Here is a 23,244-nt window from a genome sequence, read left to right on the forward strand (position 1 = left end):
GAAGCAGCTCCCAAAGCTACATAGTGCACAGTTTGAACATACCTTGGAAAGGAGCTGGGCACAACCCAACAGGCTGGAGCTGGGAAACTGCGGCACTCACTTGGGGGTAAGCATATGGCATCCCTGCATAAGGCTGAGAACACAGGTGGGGGAGGGAAAGGAGAGTCAGGTGACTTGTCACACTGACCAAACAGACGGCAACAAGGTCCCCCATTAAAACAGCAGGATTGCTTAAGCCTGCTCTCAAGGGCTAGAAGACCCAAAGGCCAAGGACTGCAAGGGATCCTCTCCTGCAAAAGGCAATGATGGACAACCATTTGGATAGCTTTAAAAGAGGATTGGGCAAATCCATGGGTAGGCGCCTATTGATGGCTACTGGCCTCGACAGCTAATGGCTGGAAGAAGGAATGCTTCTGAATGCCGTTGCTGGAAACTGGAGGAGGGGAAAGAGCTACTGGGGCATCCAGGTAGCCACTGAGAACAGGTGCCCCCATGTGAACAGGATGCTGGGCAAGATAGGCCATTGGCCTGATCCAGCAGAGGTTCTTCTTACATTCTTCTAAAGATAATCCAACATATAGAAGATCCCCGCTGGATTTGGTGGAAACTACCTCAGCACTGCCGAGGTAACAAACTGCTTCCCTCCAACCCAAGGCAATGGATGCTGCCAGCTCTTAATCTAGCGCTTTTGGGATTTGCACCGAAGGGCTATTACCTTCATGGTTATGCTGCACCCTCCCTATTTTGCAAATGAAGACCTGACACTGACAGAAAAGGATGAGGAAACTTAGTCAAGCCTGCTAGTCACATGCCCCTGTCTTGAGCAAACCAGGGAACAGAGCATGATGTTGTGGCTCACCTGGCAGCCTATGAAAGAACCTTTCCCTGCCTACAAAAGACTCCTTACCTGACAGTTTTGAGGGGTTCTTGAAAGAGGTGGGTGTGGCTGGGGGGCAGCAGGCACCTGGAGCCCCAACACAGCTGGATGAGGAGCTAGGAAGAAAGCAGAGGCATCAGCGTTGCCCATCTCAATACAAGCAGTCCATCATCATCATCATCATCATCATCAACATCAAAATGTTTGTCTCTATTTCCACCCAAAGGAGCCCAGAAGAGTCAGCACACAAACAGATCAATTCAAGCATCTAAACACAATGCCAGTGACCGATGCAGACTCTGCTCAAGCTGATCTACAGCAAATGAAGGACACTGCTCCCCCCATCCCCACACATCCAGATTTCCTCCGCTTTCCATGCACAATCATCATGCTGGCTTCTGGGTTGTGTCCAACTAAATTCTACTGAGTAGAGCCACTGCACTCAAGAAGAACCCTGCCAGATCAGGCCAGTGGCCCATCTAGTCCGGCACCCTCTTCTCACAGTGGCCAACCAGGTGCCCCCATGTTGTTGTTGTTTAGTCGTTTAGTCATGTCCGACTCTTCGTGACCCCCTGGACCAGAGCACGCCAGGCACTCCTGTCTTCCACTGCCTCCCGCAGTTTGGTCAGGCTCATGTTTGCAGCTTCGAGAACACTGTCCAACCATCTCGTCCTCTATCATCCCCTTCTCCTTGTGCCCTCCATCTTTCCCAACATCAGGGTCTTTTCCGGGGAGTCTTCTCTTCTCATGAGGTGGCCAAAGTACTGGAGCCTCAACTTCACGATCTGTCCTTCCAGTGAGCACTCGGGGCTGGTTTCCTTAAGAATGGATACGTTTGATCTTCTTGCAGTCCATGGGAATCTCAAGAGTCTCCTCCAGCACCATAATTCAAAAGCATCAATTCTTCAGCCATCAGCCTTCTTGATGGTTCCGCTATCACTTCCATACATCACTACTGGGAAAACTATGGCTTTAACTATACTGACCTTTGTTGGTAAGGTGATGTCTCTGCTTTTTAAGATGCTGGTGCCCCCATGGGAAGCCTGCAAACAGCACCTGAGCGCAAGAGCCCTCTCCCCTCCTGCGGTTTCCAGCCACTGACAGCCCTCTCCTCCATGAACTTGCCTAACCCTCTTTTGAAGCCACCCAAGTTGGTGACCATCACCAAGGCACAACAAGGGAACACACTTTTTACCTTGCATTGCCCACTGAGGAGGGGCCATTGGACGGTAGTCGTTCAGACAGAAGGTTGAAAATTCTTGAATGACATGCGGCTCCTGAAGAAGACAATGCACAATTAACCCTCCTGGGAAGTGGAAAGGGACCCTGGAGGCTTCAAATCCCACATTAACGAGAGAGAGGCATGCCAGAACATTTGTAGCTATGGGTTTTTTTTAATACGTTGTAAGATGCTTTGAGCATTGTTTTAACTTGGGAAAGGCGACATACAAACAAAATGATTGATGATCCTTACAAGGCTTTCCCTCAAATTAAGATTCAGACCCAACACCAGTTTGGGGTGACTACTAGATCTAGGGAGGGCAAGACCCTCAGTTTCATGCAAAGGGCCCCAGGTTTGATACCCGGTAGGCAGGGAATGCCCCCTGTCTGAAACCCTGGAGAACCAGGTAGGTTTGTAATTAAGTTAAAAAAAAGAAGGGCCTCCCTTCCTTCAGGGAAAATAAAAGTGGTTTACAAGCTCATACAACAGCTTAAATTTCATTTAGATTTCCAATCTTCCTGCATTAGATATCTTCATGGTTTCCTAAAAAAAGAGAGAGATTCCTCTTCCCATATCATGGGATGCATCCAGTAAAACAACCTCTCATACCCTTTCAAAGCCTAACAGTGGGATTTCAAAATGGTGGTGAGGGCTGTCACATCCCCTGGGCAGGATTAAGCCAAGGGGACCAGAGCCCAACCAAGATCCCCTAAGAGAAAGCAGCTGGTTTGTCCTTCTCTTACCCCCCACCTCGCCCTGTGGCTTCCTTTGTGTGCCTGACAATGCATGTCAGATGCTCAGTACTTAGGCCTTAGTTAAGGGCATATCAACCAGCTGAAAATGACGGCAGAACTGAGATAAATTCAACAGAGTAAATAATTTTTGATGGGTGTAAAAGTGGAAAACTGGTTTGAATGGTATACTAAAATATGCAGGAATGTATAATATATAAAAAGAACCATGGAAGGAGAAGGGAAGTGACTGGATATTTTACAGTTTGTAAAATGTTTATTTTGAAATGCAAAATAGAAAACTTAATAAAATTATAGAAAAGGGCACAGCAACCTTCACCAACCTGGGGCCCTATAGGTGTAACGGACTACAACTCCCATCAACCCCCAGCCAGCATGCCCTCTGATAGGAAACGGGAATGAAATATACAGATAATCAACTAAGATGCTGTAAACATGCACACCCATACGGGGGGGCCTTACATTTATAGAACCTTCCAATGTGTGGGTGGGTGGGGGGGGGGTTCCTCATGAACACACCATTTCCTTGCTACATTTTCACTCTAAAACTATTAATGAAAGAACTTTAAAACTGCATTATTATTTTTTAAAAACCACTTAGAAACCCATCTCAGAAGTCTATGCAAGCACAATATCAAATGTTAATTACTCGTGGTTACTGATGATATGCATTTCCTGTGACACACCGTATTTTTCCGTGTATAAGACTAGGCCTTTTCTCTTAAAAATAATGTCAAAAATTAGGGGGGATCTTATACACGGATACATTTCCCCCCATTTTCTTAAATCTAAGTCCCAAATCTAAGTATTCTCTTATAGACCGAAAAATACAGTACCTTTTTTATGTGAGAGCTTTTGAGTTTCTCAAAAAATGCCCACCAATAAGGATCCCACTCTCTATGAGAGGACCAAGTTACTTCTCATTGCTTTGGCCACATCCAACAGGAACTATACAATCTATAGGCAGATTTGGCTCCAATGGGGACTTACCGCTAGTTGTTCGCTAATAGAGCTTGATTTGGCACGCACAGCTGGCTCCCTGCAGTAGGGAAGGGAGGGAGTTAACAAACCTGAGCACAGTATGAAGAGTCTATTAAGGGGTAGGATACTCAAGTGGCCTTTGGGACTCTGCCTCGGCCAAGCCCCTCACCTACCTCACCTCATTACCTCCCCAAGGGAGCTTGAGCCTGGCTGGAATGTGTCCTTGAACTGTGACAGTGCACCTTGCTTCCCTGGACAGGGAGAGGTGTGTGCAGAAAGAAGCCCCACATGGTGTATTTTCTGGCTGCACAGAAGGCAGGAGCAGCATCTGTTGCTCTGTCCACTGGAGCCCCAGCCCAGCCCTGGAATGTGGCCCCTGCCAGGTTGTCTATGAGACAAGGTGGCCCTCAGGATTCTTTGCAGGAAGCCACAGCTGTTGAAAATGGCATGGCGCTATTTGGAACGTATGATTTATTGTGATTTATTGAATTTGTATACCAGACTTCATCCGTAGATCCCAAGGTGGTACAGTGCAGATAGGGTCTGAGTTATGCAGCTGAGGTTATACAGAGTTAGGATGGGACAACTGGGAGAATGGAAGGCTTCAAAGCTAAGAGCACCCTCAATTTATTTCTCACCCTGGCTTTGGAGCGGGAGTAGGAGGAGTCAGCCATGCTGAGTATGTAGTGGGGTTTTCTGATTGTGGTGCTGATGAAGGTGTGAGGGAGTCCCTTGGGCCAAGGCTTTGTCCAGCGGAGTCAGCACCCTTTGCAAACCTCACCTAAGGGAGCAAAAAAGAGGCATCATGGAGTCTGGTCAAGGCAACCACTGCCTCCATTTGTAGAACTTCATCCAGGCCGTAGACCGACCACCCAACAACCTTCTGAGGTTCTCTTGGTTGCTAACACGTTAGGAGGAAGACACACTCACCCGTTTGACTTGCACCTCAAAGGCCAGAGTTGAGTCCGGAGGAATGCGTTCAGCTTCTGCCAAAGGCCCGTAAGCCAATGCTGGCGGGACAAGGAGGAACCGCCTGCCTCCTCTCTTCATGCCAATCATCCCATCTTCCCAGGCCTTCAAGTTGCAGAAATGGAGAACCAACAGAAAACAAGTTTGGGTGACCGCCTTCGTTAAGTGCCAGAACCACACAGCCTTCGCCAACCTGACGTCGTCCAGATACCTTGGACTCCAACTCCAATCAGCAGGGAGTTGGAGTCCACAGGATCTGTGTGTGTGTTTGTCAGGTTGGTAAAGGCTGGTCGAGAGCAGGGCACAGGAATACTGACAGTTCTCTTGCACTCTTGAGGACAGTACTGTAGTTTAAAGCAGGGATGAAAACCATTCCCTCTGGGGAAACCTTCTTGGTGGGGAGGCGCATGCCAGGAGTGGGCGGGGCTAGAGGGGAAAGCGGGAGGGGCAACGAATGTAATTTTTCCCTTTGTACAATAGGCTACCTTAGACACCCACTCACACTCCCCCCTCTGTCTCTCATCCAGGACAGCAAGAGGCTTTAATTGGAGGTCCAGGACTGTTTTGGTCCAGGCCACAGAGCAGGCTTGGCGAGGGGCATGGCCTGGGGTGAATCCTGAGGGCCAGTTTCAGTCCCTGCTGGGCCTGAGGTTCCCCACCCCTCCTGTAAAGAAAGGCCAAGCCTGACTGACCAGTAGGGCAGGATGAGGAATTTTGCATGGATCGAGGTACTCTGTTTGGGCCTCCCACTCCAGCAGATCATGGCAGGCGTAGACAAGCTGGGACAGCTACCTGCCTGCTGTTCTTGAGGAAGCCATTTGATCAGGGTTTGAGCTCAAAAAATATCACTGCTATTCAGCCTTCCACACAGCCCGGGTTGAACTCTGCTTAGATGTGGAAGTGGAAGAAAGAATCCTTGCACTGCGGGGGGAAGATAGCGCCATCTTACCTTGATGACTTTGCCAGAGCCTAGCTTCAGACGGAGTAACTTCTCTTTATTTACATTTGAGTCGAAAACCTGTTCCAAAAGTGGAAGGTCAATGGGGTGAAATTACTTTTAACGCGGAAGGTATTAGGTTCACGTTTTGCTACTCCCACTGTTGAGCCAACAGCAATGAGTACCGAAGGACGGGGCACAGCTCAGGGACACAGACCTGTTTTGCAGGCAGAAGGTTCCAGGTTCAATCCTGGCATCTCCAAGGAAGGTCAGGGAAAGGCTTTTGCTTGGAAGCCTGGAGAGCTACTGCCAGTCAATGTGGGCGATGCCAACCTAGACCAGTGGCCTGATGCAGTGCAAGGCAGCTTTCCATGTTGAATCCCCTACCTAGCGGTGCCTCCCATGTTGTAGATTGGGTAGAATTATGGTTGAGAAATAGGATCTACACCTTGAAGACAGGTGTAGCTTAGGACCTAACAGAATGTGCTTCCCAGGAAGAAGGTCAGCATCCCCAACTGAGAAAGGGCGGCAAGGCTGGGCAAGGCCTCCCCTCTGGAGAGCAACCAATGCAAACACCATGAAAAAGCCTTTTTTCTATAGAAACAATCTGGCTAGGGCTCATTAAAGCCTCAGTGAGCAAAGGTCAGGTTGAAATGCACATTGAGCTGTGAAGCAAGCTGGGTGAGCCTCAGCAAGTCCCTCTCCTGTTTCATGGGGAATTTCCTTGCAATGTTATGGCAAGGCAAAAGGATGGTTTTGTGGGACAAAAAGGGCTGTATGCAATCTATAATCCAGGAGTGGGAAAGCTGTGACCATGCAGTGCTGCTAGAGACTTCAACCCCCATCATCCCCACCCACCCCCTCTGCCAGCCTTACCTGCCCAAGACCACCGTTCTGGAACAGCCAGCCTGTAAAAGTGATCTCCAGGACATCTCCAGTCGCCACACCTTGGCCGTCTCCGAGAACAAGATCCTGGCACAGCACGGAGTCAGGAGAACGGCTGCTGTTATACTTGGCAATGCACAGCTGTGAAGAAGAAGAACCAAGGCCCTTTGTGTCATTAGCCTGCATTGTCATCCGCACCTATGCAATCTGGCCCAACACAGCACTGGCTGAAGACCCCAGGGGCCTGAAAAGGCCCTAACTGGCTACACCACCATTCCTTGCTCTCCCTGGATACTTCTTAGTACAGTGGTGCCTTGCAAGACGAAAATAATCCGTTCCGCGAGTCTCTTCGTTTAGCGGTTTTTTTGTCTTGCGAAGCAACCCTATTAGCGGATTAGCGCTATTAGCGGTTTAGTGGCTAAAAGGCTATTAGCGGCTTAGAAAAAGGGGGGAGCGAATAAAATCGCAAGACTCGCAAGACGTTTTTGTCTTGCAAAGCAAGCCCATGGGGAAATTCGTCTTGCGAAGCGCATCGAAAAACGGAAAACCCTATCCTCTAGCGGGTTTTTCGTCTTGCGAGGCATTCGTCTTGCGGGGCACCACTGTAGTTGGCAGAGAAAGCTTCTGGTGACTGATGCAACAGAGCTGAGCTCTCGCAAACACTGGTTCAGTGTCTGCAGGACAGTCACCCCCCACCCCACAATGCAATGCACGCCTCTGGCACCTGCTTGCTGAAGTCCACAGCCGCCATTTCTGATTCAAACATGATGGACCAATTCTGCCTCTGATCATCATAAAATGTGCAGTAGTTGTTGGGCTGCACCTGCGGAAAGAGAAAGGAGAAAGTGGAATTCTGAGCAGCAGACAGCCTCTGCTCAAAAAACCTTTCTTCCTGATGGATATTGCTAAAGACTTTGGGTTGTGTCCCAATGTTAGCCCTACTCAGAGCAGACCCATGAAAATTGATAGACATGATGAACTTTGGTGCATTAATTTCAGTGAGTCTACTCTAAGTACACACACACACACACACACACACACACACACACACACACATCAACGTCTGTAGTGTGTCATGTTTAGAAATGGAAAAATGCTATAGGACTTCGGGGTGGAGGGCTACCCCAAGGGATGTAAGCTACAGTAGGTAGAATGTCATCTACTTTACTTTGTTACCTCTAGGTAAGCGTTTTAACCATAGAGGGGCCCCTTGGATCTAACACTACTCAAATCTAATGGGTTGCAACAAGCATTAGCCCTACTCAAAGCAGACCCACTGAAATTAATTGACCACAGCTGAGACCTCATATGCAATGTGCGTTTCCAACCACCAAAGAATTCTGCTTAGCTTCAGCCCATGCCATGGTCCTTGAAGGTCTTAATGTCAAAGCTTACCGTGAATACAAAACAGGCATGGATGCTGGCAGTTGCAATCTGCTGCAGCTGGCTGATATATAGATGCACTTTGTACTGGATTCCACAAGAGACGGAAGGACAGAAGAAAACAAGAGAAAAAGTGAGGAATCAAAAACTACGGGGCTGGCTCTTTTCAAAAGCACCTGGAGCTGCTCTTATACCAACAGCCAAATGACACATTAACATACAAATACATCAGAGGTGTTCATCGTAGGAATTGCTTTGGTTGCAGGTGCCTGGCTTAGTTACATGTGGAGTGACTTCGTTACAATGGAGCAGGCGTGGGGAGCCTTTGGTGCTGAGCTACAACACCCATTGGCTCTTGTCAGCATGGCCAGTGGAGAGGGGTGATGGGAGCTGTCGTTCAGCGACATCTGGAGGACCAAAGGCTCCCTACACCTGGAGAAACCAAGGGGTGAGATCTGTCCTTTTCCGCCCAATCAGCTAAACGGGAATGACAGCCCAGTGTTTTATCCTGTCCCCACCACCCTCACCTGCAACAGGGGAGTGGGACAAGGCAATCATACCAGAGTCTTCCTGGAATAAATGCATATGTTTCCTGACATATTTTATCTGTTGCTTGTAAAACACCTGTGAATCCTTTCATAGCAAAGTGGGGCAGAACAAACCACTGAAGAGCTACTGAAAAGGACAGAGGCTGGAAAAACTGAATCCCTTTTCCAACATAAGCTGCTGAAACCCCCTTCCTTTTTTGAGTGTGGTGGGAACGTTTATTGATTTTTCAAGCCACGACAAAGTTACTGTCTCACACTCCTCTATCCACTCTGCACACAATACCCCCTAGGCCCTTCTTTTGTCAAGATTCTAGTCCACATGGTTCTAGTTACATAAGAACACAGGGCCTTGGACTGAATCAAACCACTGGTCTTTCTAGCTCAGGACTGCCTACTCTGACCGGCAGCAGTGTCCCCAGCCCTACCCAGAGGAGCTAGCAATTGGATTTGGGAGCTTCTGTCTGCAAAGTGGATGCTGTGTTACTGAGCGACAGCCCCTTCCCTGCTAAGAATACTTTTTGTAGAGAAGTGAGGTCAGAATAAGAAAAATGGGAGCTATAACCCTTGTGAGCTGATGAGGCAGAAAGAGACAGGAGCCAAAACAGCACCTTTGCTTTTTTCAGAGTAAGACACCATCAGGAAACCAGGATTCAGACAAAGGGAAGCATTTCCTTAGCCCAGGGGTCTGCAACCTAAAAAGAGCCACTTGGACCCGTTTCCGAAGGAAAAAAACCTGGGAGCCGCAAAACTGGGAAGGTGACGTCAGGACGGTGCATGACTAACGCACTCACCGCCCCCATGCGATGTCACAGCCAGTACAGCGCCCGCCACAGTGGGGAGTGTCGAGGCGCACAATGTGCCTCCTCCCCTCGCTAGTATCCGCCCCGGAGCCGCGGCAAAGGTGTAAAAGAGCCACATGCGGCTCCGGAGCCGCGGGTTGCAGACCCCTGCCTTAGCCCAACCTACATCAACCCTGTATCCTCCAGATGTTTAGGACCAACAGCAGCTGTAGTCCGAAATATCAGGAGGACAGCAGGTTGGCAGAAAGCCAGGCTACTTCAAGACACCACACCTCCTCCTCTTACCTCCTTGGTTGCATTGCTGCCCACTACAGCTGCTCCATACTTGCCATGTTTCACATATTTCCCATTGGTACTGGAATGAGAAGAGAACACCTCTTAGCTTCCCACAATTGTGGCCACCATGCCAACCCCATGGGTTATATTAAGCAGCTTTTTACAAAGACTTCCCAGGGGTTGTGTGACTCCCATCAGCCCAGGCCATCTGGCCAACGGTGAGGGGCAATGTTGGGGGGTGGGCGGTAGCAGCCCAGCAACATTTTATCAGCCCACAAGTTCCCCATCCCAGGAGGTCTCTATCCTCATTTCAGTTCAGTGTTGGCTGGTGCCTCAATGGAGTGAATGCAGGGAGCCCAACTCTAGGTGGCACCAGAGCCAACGACAAGAAGGGCCAGCTAAGTCTAGGGCTGTCCCCATCCTCCTCCTGCTGTGTTCTACCATGGCAGCATGGAGACTGAGGGGGAAGAGGAAGCTGACAGGAAGTCCTGCCCTCTGGATCAGTTGGACATAAAAAGGCAGGTAGGTGGGAGCCAGCTGAGGGCAGAATTAGGGGGTACCTTCCTACTGGACCTGCTTTCACTGGTGTGGCATAAGGGAAGGAAATCAACAGCACATTGAGCCAGAGTCAATGATATCCACAGCCTGATTGGCTGGAAGTAAAAAAACAACAACAGGCAGGTGGGGGCAGGCTGAGTTTGGGGAGGGATGCCCCATTCAGCCCAATTGAAAACCCCCCACTGTTGCTCTACCTCCATTGTCCAGCCCAGACACTGAGGTCCAGCCCCGAGGCCCTTCTGGTGGTTCCCTCGCTGTGAGAAGTGAGGTTACTGGCAACCAGGCAGAGGGCCTTCTTGGTAGTGCCACCTGCCCTGTGGAACGCCCTCCCAGCAGATGTCAAGGCAATAAGGCAATGAGCAACTATTTTACTTTTAAAAGACAACTGAAGGTGGTCCTGTTTAGGGAAATTTTTAATGTCTGATGCTGTACTGTTTTTAATATTTGGTTGGAAGCTGCCCAGAGTGGCTGGGGTATAAAAAATAAATTATTATTATTACTATTCAGCTGCACCTCTTTCCAAACAAGCCAGGCAAGATCGAGAGATGATTGCAAAAGATGTGAACACAGGACTTAGGTAGCAAGAACACCCTGCAGCTCATCCCCTCTGCTGTAGTACTCACAACAAATATGCATGAACAACTGTAGTGAAGAAGACTGACTGAACTGCTGCAGTGGGCGCAGGAGCAGCAGCGGCCGCAGGAGCAGCTGCAGGAGGATGCTTCTGGGTAGACAGACCTGCAGCTGGAGCAGCACATGAGAAGGGTAAGTGCTCTGTTGCAAACAGAACATTGCTTGCAAACATCAGGCCAAGTTAGCTCCCTTGTCTGAGCCAGTTGCTCAGATTAATGGAAAACAGGAAGTTGACTTTTTTTTTCTTTTAATACTTTTATTTTGCTTTAAACAAATACAGATAAATGTAAACAACCAAAATTACAAAAGAAAGATTATTAATAACAATAATGGAAAAAGCTAAACAACTACAAAAAATATCAAAGTAGATGGCATAGAACATAAGCCATTATGGGGAAGAAGAAAAAAGAGGAAAGGAGGAGGAGGAGGGAAAAGAAAAAAGTGGGGGGGGAAGAGGGGGGAAATGAGCCAAAACACAAGAAGGCTCGTCCATTGTACGCTTCCGTTAAGATCACAACAGATCATTATTCTTATCAGTTCTCTCTATCTGCATTCCATAGAATCCCTCATCTTGGTATCAGGGAACATTTCCCTATGTGGTATCATTCTAAACATAACCAGGTCTTTATTGATGTACCCTTATCCCCTAGATAATTATTTAAACATTCCCATTCTTCTTTCACCATCTTCCATGTTGGAAGATCTAAATTCCTGGATAGACAAGGCCTACAGATTTGGACCTAAAAAAGACACTAAGATCACACATGACTGTATGGTGATTTTTAAAACTAAAGAGCAGAGAGACATTATTTTAGGCCACCATTATAAATAAAGTCTAAAGATAGATGAGAAGGGAATAATTTTGTTTAAAGATATTCCGACATATTTTTTGGCCCTGAGAAATAATTATACGGATTTGGCCAGTGCCCTAAGAAGAAAGAACATTTTCTTCAGGTGGGAGTTCCCGGAAGGACTATCTTTTAAATTTCAAGGAAGGAAACAAAGAATAACAACTGTCGGAGAGAAAGAAAGATTCTTGGCGAAAAACGCAAAAGAGCTTGGACTGGAAAGTTCTCCTTCATCAGGGGCAGGGGCAGTGGGCCCCTAATAAATCAGGATGTCTTTGAAAATCTACTCCTGGAATGTGAATGGTCTAAATTCATGTTTTAAGAGGAACCAAGTTTATCACGTACTGGCAAGACAGAATTTGGATTTAATTTGTTTACAAGAAACACATGTTATAAGACTTCATAAGAAAATTCTCCAAAATAAGAAACTTGGGCAGGAATTTATTTCTTCCGACAAAGTGAAAAAAGGTGTGGTTTTTTATGTTAAAGAAAAATGGAATCCCAAATTGTTGTTTAAAGATGAGGAAGGGAGGTACATTGCAGTTGAAATTACTGCACAAGGCGATAAATTTCTTTTGCTGGGAATTTATGCACCAAATGATGGTAAAGTGGAATTCTTTAAGAATCTGGACTTAAAACATGGATTGTATGGATTACAAATTGATTTTAATGGGAGATCTGAATGGAGTAGCATCAACATGAATGGATAAAACACAGGGACAGAAAAATCCAAGTTCCGGCAGATTACCAAAGATTTTCTTTGATATGACTGATAAATACGATTTGTCGGACATACAGAGGCTACGAAATCCAATGGAGAGAGATTTCACTTTTTTCTTAAATTCAAATCAATCTTTCTTGCGAATCGACTATATATGGGTATCCAGAGATTTGGTTCCTAAGGTTCCTAAAACAGAAATTTGCCCTAAGACTTGCTCAGATCATAATGCAGTGGTTTTGGAGATGAAATTATACCTGCAGGGTTCCTTTAGATGGAGGATGAATGATGAGTTGTTGAGGAATGAACAGATAATTAGTAAGACCCAAAAGACTCTAAAAGACTATTTTGAACTAAATATGAACACAGAGGTTGAAACAAGAGTCATTTGGGATGCAAGTAAGGCAGTAATGAGAGGTTTCCTCATACAACAGAACTCGATAAGGAAAAAGATACAGAATGAGAAAAAAGAGAAAATTCTGTCTCAAATAAAAGACAAAGAGAAAAGTTTAAGATTAATGCCAAAGAGTCAACAGATTCCAAAAGAAATTAAAGCATTGCAGATTCAATTTTCTCAAATTATTAACCAGGAAATAGAATGGAAAATTAAAATGATGAAACAGAGAAATTTTGAATCTGCAAATAAATGTGGGAAATTGTTGGCTTGGCAATTAAAAAAGAGACAGAAGCAAAGTACTATTACAAACATTGTATCTGAAGGAAAATCTATGGAAAACCCTGGAGATATAAGAAAATGTTTTCAGAAATACTTTAAACAGCTGTATAAAAAAGGTAAAGAAGATAAGGATAAAATTGAGCAATTTCTTGTGGCAAATGAAATGCAGAAAATTCCCGAGGATAAAAGGTTCCTACTAAATGGCATGATTACAAGACAGGAGGTTGAGATGGCAATAAATAAGATGCAGTCAGGCAAAGCCCCGGGACCGGATGGTCTTTCTGCAAAATATTATAAAATATTGAAAGATTGGCTAATTCAACCATTGGCAGATGTGTGTACTAAGATTTTAAGAGGGGACAAAGCTCCCGAAACCTGGAAAGATGCATTTATTACTCTGATTCCAAAAACAGATCAAGATAGATCTCATGTGAAAAAATTATAGACCAATCTCATTACTTAATGTGGATAAAATCTTTGCAAACATTTTGGCCAATAGATTAAAAAAAGGTTCTATCAAATTATATACATAAGGACCAGACAGGATTTCTGCCTGGGAGACATAGGAAAGATAACATTAGAAATATAATTGATATAATAGAAAGGTTGGAAGCGAAAAGAAATTGTAAAGCAATGTTAATGTTTATTGATGCTGAAAAGGCCTTTGATAATGTTTCTTGGTTATTTATGATGAAAAATCTAGAAAGAATTGAGGTTGGCCAGGAATTTTTTAATGGTATTAATGCGATCTATTTTGAACAAAAAGCAAAAATCATAGTTAATAATGTCTCAGAGGAAATCAGAATTGAGAAAGGAACCAGGCAAGGATGCCCGCTTTTCCCTCTGCTATTTATTTCTGTTCTGGAGGTTTTGTTAAACATGTTGAAGAAAGAGGAGGTGGTTAAAGGCATTGTAGTAGGATTCAAGCAATATAAATTAAAAGCCTTTGCTGATGATTTGGTTTTAACATTACAAGATTCAGAAACCAGTGTAGTGAAAGCACTGGAGCTGATTCAAGAGATTGGGCAGGTAGCAGGATTTAAATTAAACAAGAGCAAAACCAAAGTTTTAGAAAAAAACTTAGATAATGAGGAAAGAAAAAACGTTTTTGAAAGGACAGGCCTTGTTTTGGTGAAAAAAGTTAAATATTTGAGTGTGAATTTATCAGTAAAGAATTTGAATCTTTACAAAGATAACTATGAAAAATTATGGAATTAAAGAGAGATCTTGAGGTATGATCAAATTTAAAACTCTCATTGATGGGCCGAATATCGGTGGTTAAGATGAATGTATTGCCGAAGATGTTCTTATTTCAAGTTTTACCAATCATTGATAATGTCAAATGTTTTAAAGAATGGCAGAACGTATTGTCTAAATTTATCTGGCAGGGGGAAAAACCTAGAATTAAATATAAATTACTTACAGATATAAAAGAAAGAGGGGGCTTTTCCCTGCCAGATTTGAAGATATATTTTGAAGCTGCTGCATTCTGCTGGATCAAGGATTGGATTCAATTAGAGAATGATGATGTGTTAGACTTGGAGGGACTGGATAATCGATTTGGATGGCATGCATATCTATGGTATGACAAGGTAAAGGCCCACAGGGGTTTTAAGAATCATGTAATTAGAAAGGCATTATACAATGTATGGACTAGATACAAAGATCTCTTAGTAAGAAAAACACCAAAATGGATTTCACCAATGGAAGCACAGGCCCAAAAAAAGTTAAATATGGAAAACAAATGGTTGAGGTATTCAGATTTGTTGTTAGAAAATCAGGAAAGTTTTAAATTAAAACCATTTGAACAAATTAAAGATAAAGTGAATTGGTTGCAATATTATCAAATTAACAAATTATATAAGATGGATAAGAGAAATGGTTTTGCAACAGAAAAAACCAAATTGGAAACGAAGTTGTTAGACACTAATGATAAGAATATGTCTAAAATGTACAGTTTGTTGTTGGGGTGGCATACAAAGGATGAACAAGTTAAATCGGTCATGATTGATTGGGCAAGGGATGTGGGACATAATATAATGACGGAGGACTGGGAGAGGCTATGGAGGAAAGGGGTTAGGTTCACTGCATGTATGATGTTAAAGGAAAACATTATGAAGATGATGTATAGATGGTACTTGACCACTGTAAAATTAGCAAAGATTTATCACAAAAGTGATAATCTTTGTTGGAAATGTAAAGAAAAAGAAGGTACTTTTTTCCATATGTGGTGGACTTGTCCCAAGGTGAAAGACTTCTGGGAGAAGATTTATAATGAACTGGAAAAAATGTTGAAATATACATTTATTAAGAAACCAGAGGCCTTTCTCCTTGGAATAACAGGTTTAGAATTGCCCAAGAAAAATGTTAAATTATTTTTGTATGCCACAACGGCCGCTCGAATATGACTTGCTAAAAATTGGAAAATACAAGAACTACCAACAGTGGAAGATTGGCAGATGAAGATGATGGACTTTTCGGAGCTAGCTGAAGAATCCGCGACCAGAAAGAAGAGGAGTTTCAAGAGGACTGGAGGAAATTCAAGGACTATTTGAACAAATATTGTAATATAAAAAATTAGAAATTACCTGAAAGAAACAAATAGGCCTAGGACAAATTAAGTTATAATTAAATAAATGGGATTCAGAATGTCAAGAAAAGTGAATAAGATGACTATAATTGGAAATTGTTTTAGTTTAATAATGATATTGGAAAGCTCTTACTTTTAAATTACAAGGAAACTCAGAAGGGAGGGATTTGAGGAAGTCAATCAAGATGTTTAAAAAGTTGGATTTGTGAAGAATTAAGTTTGTTATTATTGTTTATTTGTTTATTGTTCCCTCCCTTTCCCCCCTCCCTTTCCCCCCTTTTTTCTCTTCTTCTGTTTTTCCTTTTCTATTTTTGTGTATTATTCTGCTTTGTGGCTTGTGTTATTATGGTGGAAAAATTTAATAAAAATTTATTTTAAAAAAAGAAAAAGATAATTATTTAAACATTTCCATTCTTCTTTCACCATCTTTTTAGGTTTATCTCTTATTGCATCTGTCAGCTTCATGAGCTCCAAGTACTCGCACAATTTAACTACCCATTCCTCTTTAGTGGGTGTATTTTTATCTTTCCGGTGTTTTGCCACAATAACTCTTGCTGCTGACATTGCATACATAAATAACCTGGTTTTGGTTTTGGGAATATTATCTGAGACCATTCCTAATAAAAATTCTTCCGGATTCTTGCTAAATGTAGTTTTTATCAATCTCTTTATCTCTTCATAAATCATATTCCAAAACCTTTATATCTCTATACAGGACCACCACATATGGTAGTATATTCCTAACTGTTCTTTACATCTTCTGCACTTGTTATTATATGATTTATTTACTTTTGTTAGTTTTGCAGGGGTCAAGTACCATCTATAGTACATTTTCATAAGATTTTCCCTTATAAGGAAGCAAGCCATGATTTTTTAGTCCATTATTCATTCCAAATACTGGGTTTGATCATATGTCCCAGGTCCCTCTCCCATTTTACTGTAATTTCTTTGATATCCTCCTTTCCAAAAATAGTTTGGCGGCTTTTAGTTGATAATATTCCAGCCAGGTTATTCCCTTCTGTTTCAGTTCTCTTAGGTCCTTTATTTTCGGGTTGCTACTTATTTCCTCTACTAAATCCTTGTATGTTAACCAATCACTGTTCATATTTTTCCTATGAACTGTCATAGATTCCATCGGTGACAGCCACCATGGTGTTTTGGTCACTACTGATATTTTACTTCTCCCCCATACTTCATATAGTGCCCTTCTCACAAAATGATATAAGAACAGGAAGTTGCCTTGTATGGCGTCAAACCACTGGGTCCATCTACCCCAGTGTGGTGAATACACACCACCAGCACCTTTCTGGGGGCCCAGGTCAGGGGTCTCTCCCCAGCGCTACTCGGGAGTTGACCAACCCAGTTGATTCTGTGGGGCTTCAGAACCAAAGGTTGGACTAGATGGTCCACAAGGGCTCGTCTTATGTTCCTAGGCATTGTGAACAGTTTACTTACCAGTAGCTGGTTGACCTTTTTTAGGCTGCTTGGGTGGCATGTATTGGAAGAGCACATTTCCAGATTCTGTAGTTGTCTGATCCTGTCCAAAGAGAGAGGCCAGCCTGGTCCTGGGCAGAGAGAAAAGTAACCATTCACTTCATTCACAGAGAGAGGCAAGCGGGTGGGAACAGAACAAGACATGTATCTGCAAGCCAACTGCAGGTTGGCGATTTTGTTGCAGCCTTCCCCAAAGACCAGAGGGTAATGGATTCAAAAACTAGAATCCTGTTAGGGATTAGGATGTTGGCCACCCCACTTAGGGGTGCTTGCCGAGGGGAGCTTTGCCTAGTCTCTCTTGGGGGTAACCAGCCTGGCAGAGCTGTCGTAAGAAATTAATGCACTCAACTAAAGGAGTAGACGCATTGTGGGTCTTCTCTAAGTAGAACTTAGTTGGAGACAATCCCTTCCTTTTCCTATTAGTTTCTATAACCTCTCTTCAGAACAAAAGAAAAGCCTGCAGGATCTGGCCAAAGGCCCAGCGAGTCCAGCATTCTGTTCTTACAGTAGCCAACAGAACCCAGGCACAAGAGGCCTCTCCCCTCCTGTGGTCTCCAGCAACAGTTGTTCAGAAGCCCTGCTGCCACCAACTTGGTGAGCACAGCCACGGTGACAAAACATTGCTAGCCTTCTCCTCCCTGAATTTTTCTAATCCTCTTTTAAAGTCACCCAAGTTGGTGGCCATTCCTGCCTCCTGCGCGAGAGTTCTGTAGTTTAACTGTGCATGGTGTGAGAAAGTACTTTCTTTTGCCTTTCCTGAAGGTCTTCCAACATTCAGCTTCATCGGATGTTCACAAGAGGGAGAGAAATTGTTCCCTATCCACTTTCTCCATGCCATGCCTAATTTGATAAACTTCTATCATATTATCTCTTACTTGCTTTTTGTCTAAACTACAAAGTCCCTAAAACTGAAAAGGCTGTTGCCCAATTATTGCACCCAAGCTTTTATAGAACCTAGTACAGTGGTACCTTGGTTTTTGAACAGCTTAGTTCACAAACTACTTGGAACCCGAATGCTTCAAACCCGGAAATGAGTGTTCAGGTTTTCAAACTTTTTTTGGCATCTGGACGTACTTCGGGGGGGGGGGGTTGCACTTTTGTTTTGAGTGCCACAATTCCATTGCCTGCTTGTTTGCTGCCTGACCTGGGCTTCCCTTATTCAGCACCAGCTGCACCAGCCACTGGGCGACACCCAAAAGCGGAGGAGGGAGTGGCTGATGCTGCAAGGACAGTGGTGGCAGAGGGGCCCAGAGGGTGGCAGCGACACCCCCTGTCTGCTCGGCACGGCCTTCCCTCAGTTGGTGCCAGCAGTGAAATCTGGAAGCAGAGAAGGGTGTCGTTAATGATGTAGCGACTTCGCCTTCTCCGCTTTCGCTGCCACCGATCCACACCCAGAAGTGACTGCCGTGACAGGATGCTGGTGCCACCACTGCAGTAAGAGTTCTTCACACACCCAAGTGGCGGGTTGGGTGGGTGGGGGGATGGATCCAGAAAGGCTGGCATGGGGGGAGGAAGAGAAGCCAACTTGCTCCTCAGAGAGATGACTTTTGCCTTCCTTTCCATCCCCCCCCCCGCCACTGGAACTCCCCCATCACACACCCCGTGCACTCATCCCTCCAATGGCAATGGGTAAATCACTGCCAGTTTTTAATACTGGTTAGCAGATAGCAGCCTGGTCTATTGCTTTCATTTTATGGATCAATAGTCTAATTAGATAGTCATTTTCATTCTAAATTGCTATTCTGGGGGTTGTTTTTAATTGTCTGGAATGGATTAATCCATTTTGCATTACTTTCTATAGGAAAGTACGCCTTGGTTTTGGAATGCTTTGGTTTTGGAACAGATGTCCGGAAGACATTGTAAACAAAACAAAAATTTAAAAGGTATCCATTACAGTGGTACCTCGGGTTAAGTACTTAATTTGTTGAAGAGGTCCGTTCTTAACCTGAAACTGTTCTTAACCTGAAGCACCATTTTAGCTAATGGGGCCTCCTGCTGCTGCCACGCCACCGGAGCACGATTTCTGTTCTCAATCTGAGGTACTATTTCTGGGTTAGTGGAGTCTGTAACCTGAAGCGTATGTAACCCGAGGTACTATTGTATTGCAAAGATACAACCCTGCCCTTGCGGCTTACCTTTCCCCACATACGGAGATTCATTGCCAGGAAGGTGGGGAGAGGGAATAAACCTGGCTGAACACAAGTGGTTTTCCCTACAGACATTCAGAAGTATCTCATCTCAGGGTTGTTTTGGAAGCAGAAACTTACCAGTTACAACACATCCTAGCCCACTTCCCCGCACTCCTGAGAGCTAGAAACTTGCAGATTAAAACAAAGAAAGAAACAACACACACATACCAAGGTCAAGTATCTTCAAACATTAAATCTCCAGCCTTAGACCCAAACTCCATGCTATACTGAACAGCAAGCAAAAATATCCAAGGGGTGAAGTGCCCATTTTAAATGCCTGACAGCACCCCAAACAGCTAGAGAAAAACCACAAGTGGCAACATGCATGTTTGAGGGGCTCCCAAAAGAAGCGAGCGGAACAGAGATTGTGAGCTTCGCTTCTCCTTCTGGGGAGAGTGACATTCTGGGAAGACATAGATCGGGGGCCAGTAAACTTTTTAAGCAGGGGGGCCAGTCCACTGTCCCTCAGACCTTGTGGGGGGCCGGACTATATTTTGAATATTTGGGGGGGGGGCATCTGCAGTTCTCCATAAATTTCTGAACTACAACTCCCACTGGCTATATGTCACTCTGACCTTTGCTCACTGCCAGCGTTGCCAAAAGCAGCACTGCAGTGCCCTTATTTTGAACACCTAAAATGTCACAGTGTAAAGGGCACTAGAAATCTTTCTTAGGGTTCCTTTTGTAGAAGGAATCTAAGACCACAAAACACCTCCATTCAGTCCTGTTACTGGCACCCACTTTAGGGCAGGAGTTAGAATGCCAAATTGTGACCTGGGCGATCAGGGTGCAGACCCCCACTTGGAGATGAAGCTCACTTTGTGACTCTCTCTCAGTGTAACATCAGCACAGAAGAAGTGGAAACAGAAAGCTAGAATTAGGAAAAGGGAAAATATTTCACCACAGCACAGGCAACAGGCATTTGTATGCAAATCAACCCTATGTACATTCATGGGGAAGTTCAGTTGAATTCAGTGGAGTCTACTCCCCAATAAGTCTTGCTTTTTAAGAAAAATGCTCCTTTCCCCATTAACCCTTGGGCTGAACTTCCTACTCCCAAACCACTACTAAAACATAATGTATTCCCTCACTCTACAAAAGGTGTGGGGTTCCTTTGGCCCTCTGGATTGTAGAGCAAGTGCACTCCCATCACCAGTGGTGTAGGGGTCTGGGGTTGCGGAGGTTACTATTTCTGCAGCAGGGTCCCTGCCTCCCGCACCCAATCATCATGAGAGGCAAACTTTTTAGCTCCAAAGCTAAGCATGTAAGAAACAGTGAAAACACAAGGCACTTCGGTTTCAGCTCAGAGTTGGTCCACTGAAATGGGCGGGCGTAACCAACGCATAGCTTAGTCGGATGCAACCCAGCGCTTCCCAATTCATCCTTAGCTGTCCGAAACCCCGCCCATTTCATCCTCACCAGCAACGCTGTGAGGCAGAGAGACAGAAAGAAGGAAAAAGAGAGAAAAAGAGAGAAGGAACCTTGCTGGCTCAAAGACGCCTAGCTCAGCTGAACTTCGCCTCTCTCTCAGCGCCTAACAGCACGTATTTGCAGACAAACCCCTCTGCATGTGCTCGGAATCACCCTTCGTAAGCCTCCACCCACCCACCCCAGCCCCACATGCTGCCCCAACCCCACATGCTGCCCCAGCCCCACACACAGCTATGGTCCCACATGCTGCCCCAACCCCACATGCTGCCCCAACCCCACATGCTGCCCCAGCCCCACACACAGCTATGGTCCCACATGCAGCCCCAACCCCACATGCTGCCCCAACCCCACATGCAGCCCCAACCCCACATGCAGCCCCAGCCCCACACACAGCTCTAGTCCCACATGCTGCCCCAGCCTCACATACAGCTCTATCCCACATGCTGCCCCAACCCCACATGCTGCCCCAACCCCACATACTGCCCCAGGCCCACATGCAGACCCAGCCCCCCCCACAGCTATGGTCCCCTCACACAGCCCCGCCCCCTCACGCGGACCCAAAGACACCCGCACACCCCGCATCTCCCCCCACGCAGAGAGGCGCCGCATTCTCACCCTCCCGTCGGAAGCTGGAAGGCCTCGTCTTCTTCATCCATGTCCCCCAACATCCTGACGGCCCCTCGCTCCCCGCGCCCCTCGACTAAGCCCAAGCCGGGAGGCGAGAGCCGCAAAGTGCGCGGCTGCAATTTCTCGGCCATGGCTCAAGCGCTGGGCTGCAGAAGCGAAACTAGCAAGCCAAAGCGGCCGGCGGCATTCGCGGTCCCCAAACGGGCCAAACTTCCACGCGGAGGGAAGAAACGCGTGCACGGGGACGCCAGCGATCAGCTGTTGCTGCCGCTGCCGCGAATTTGGCGGCGGGACTCTTAAGTTTGACGGAAAGGGAGGGGGACACGGCTGGACCAATGGGAAGCTGGTTTCTGGGAGAGGGAGGCGGGAGGGCGGGTGACGCTCGCTCGATGCTGGCCAATGAGGTGGCGCCTCCGCTCGCCGGGCGAAGAAGGGACGCGTCTGAGGAGATCGAGGGAAGGAAGAGAAGGCGAGGAAGGCGCAGGTAGCTAACTTCCGAATCTTCTCATTGTGCTATTTACACTTGGTCTGGCAAAACACATTTCTTTCTTCTTATTTAGCGTTCTCGTTTAATACCCATAAACTTTTACTATGTACATTCTCCATATTCCAAGATTCATTCTAGGTCTGTCAGGAGATTAACGTTGCCACTCATTTTTAAGATCTTCCTTAAATGTTATCCGATCTTGATTAACTTTTGGTATTGAATTTCCTCTTATTCTCCCTGTTGTTCTGGCAAGTTGTAGATCTTCTATCATTTTTGCTTGCCAGTCCGTTTTTGTGGGGATGATATCACTGTTATAGAACTTATAACATCACCTTTCCAATTCCTTGCTACTAAAATCCTGGCTGCTGTGGTTTCATACATAAAAAGTGGTCTGTGGTTTTTCTTAATTTCCATGGACATAATACCTAACAGGAAGGATTCAGGGTTTTTTTTTGGAAATGAGAGTTTGAAGATCTTTTAAATTTTAGAGTAAAGAGTAAAGAGCCAGTGTGGTGTAGTGATTAGGAGCGGTAATCTGGGGAACCGGGTTCGGTCTCCGCTCCTCCACATGCAGCTGCTGGGTGACCTTGGGCTAGTCACACTTCTCTGAAGTCTCTCAGCCCCACTCACCTCACAGAGTGTTTGTTGTGGGGGAGGAAGGGAAAGGAGAATGTTAGCCGCTTTGAGACTCCCTAGGGTAGTGACAAAGCGGGATATCAAATCCAAACTCTTCTTCTTCTTCTTCTTCTTCTTCTTCTTCTTCTTCTTCTTCTTAGAAATTATATCCCAGAATTCTTTTATCCTCTTGCATTCCTACCACATGTGTATAAAGGTACCAACCACACTTTTGCCTCTCCAAGAAACATCTGAACTGTTTTTGTACATCTTGTCCAATTTGGCCGGGGTTAGGTACCACCTGTATAACTTCTTCATCACATTTTCTTTTTTAAAAAATAATTTTTTTATTAGAGTTTCCATAATTTTTATAACAACAAAAACAAAACAAGACAATACAATAAACACAACAAACAAAAAACAGGTACAATTTCAAAATCTTATTTTCTTATAATTTACTTCCCCGACTTCCTCATACTTCCCCTTTCTGTATTCCAATTTCTAATCAATTATTCAGCAAATCCTTCCCTTCTTTTAACTTGAATTTAATCTTACTTATTCTCCTTAGCTTATCCGTTACCGCTAGTAACTGATTATTTTCTAATCCAACATCATTTTAACACTCATTAATTTTGCAATACTTCTTTAAATAGTCCTTAAATTTTTTCCAATCTTCTTCCGCTGTTTCTCTTCCCTGGTTTCGGATTCTGCTCGTCATTTCTGCCAAACCCATGTAGTCCATCACCTT

The 23,244-nt window shown here is 45.1% G+C and overlaps 2 protein-coding genes across 3 annotated transcripts in view; both read right to left on the reverse strand.

Moving 5' to 3' along the window:
• Positions 1-8,248, reverse strand: part of LOC308578688 (FK506-binding protein 15-like) — a gene marked incomplete at both ends in the record, with an annotated part of 31,672 nt that extends 23,424 nt beyond the window's left edge. The window contains 9 exons of the mRNA XM_081179160.1: positions 43-133; positions 3,842-3,890; positions 4,471-4,613; positions 4,763-4,906; positions 5,751-5,819; positions 6,615-6,764; positions 7,348-7,446; positions 8,019-8,093; positions 8,228-8,248. Coding sequence (XP_081035286.1) covers positions 43-133; positions 3,842-3,890; positions 4,471-4,613; positions 4,763-4,906; positions 5,751-5,819; positions 6,615-6,764; positions 7,348-7,446; positions 8,019-8,093; positions 8,228-8,248 — 841 coding nt within the window. The remainder of the gene's footprint in view (positions 1-42; positions 134-3,841; positions 3,891-4,470; positions 4,614-4,762; positions 4,907-5,750; positions 5,820-6,614; positions 6,765-7,347; positions 7,447-8,018; positions 8,094-8,227) is intronic.
• Positions 8,249-9,510: 1,262 nt separating this feature from the next.
• On the reverse strand, positions 9,511-21,666 carry LOC308578947 (FK506-binding protein 15-like). Of its 2 annotated transcripts, XM_081179549.1 has the most exons (4): positions 21,383-21,666; positions 17,109-17,218; positions 10,812-10,932; positions 9,511-9,709 (listed from the first exon to the last, which is right to left on the reverse strand). In XM_081179549.1, exons 1-4 carry the CDS (start codon positions 21,523-21,525, stop codon positions 9,613-9,615), a joined length of 471 nt encoding a protein of 156 aa, XP_081035675.1. In that variant the 5' UTR covers positions 21,526-21,666; the 3' UTR covers positions 9,511-9,612. The 2 variants fall into 2 exon arrangements, with proteins under 2 accessions (XP_081035675.1, XP_081035676.1); XM_081179550.1 differs by lacking the exon at positions 10,812-10,932 and having other exon boundaries at positions 9,663-9,709.
• Positions 21,667-23,244: the final 1,578 nt, after the last annotated feature.

The sequence above is a fragment of the Podarcis bocagei genome (genome assembly GCF_964188305.1).
Source record: "Podarcis bocagei genome assembly, chromosome: Z".
Taxonomy (NCBI): Eukaryota; Metazoa; Chordata; class Lepidosauria; order Squamata; family Lacertidae; genus Podarcis; species Podarcis bocagei.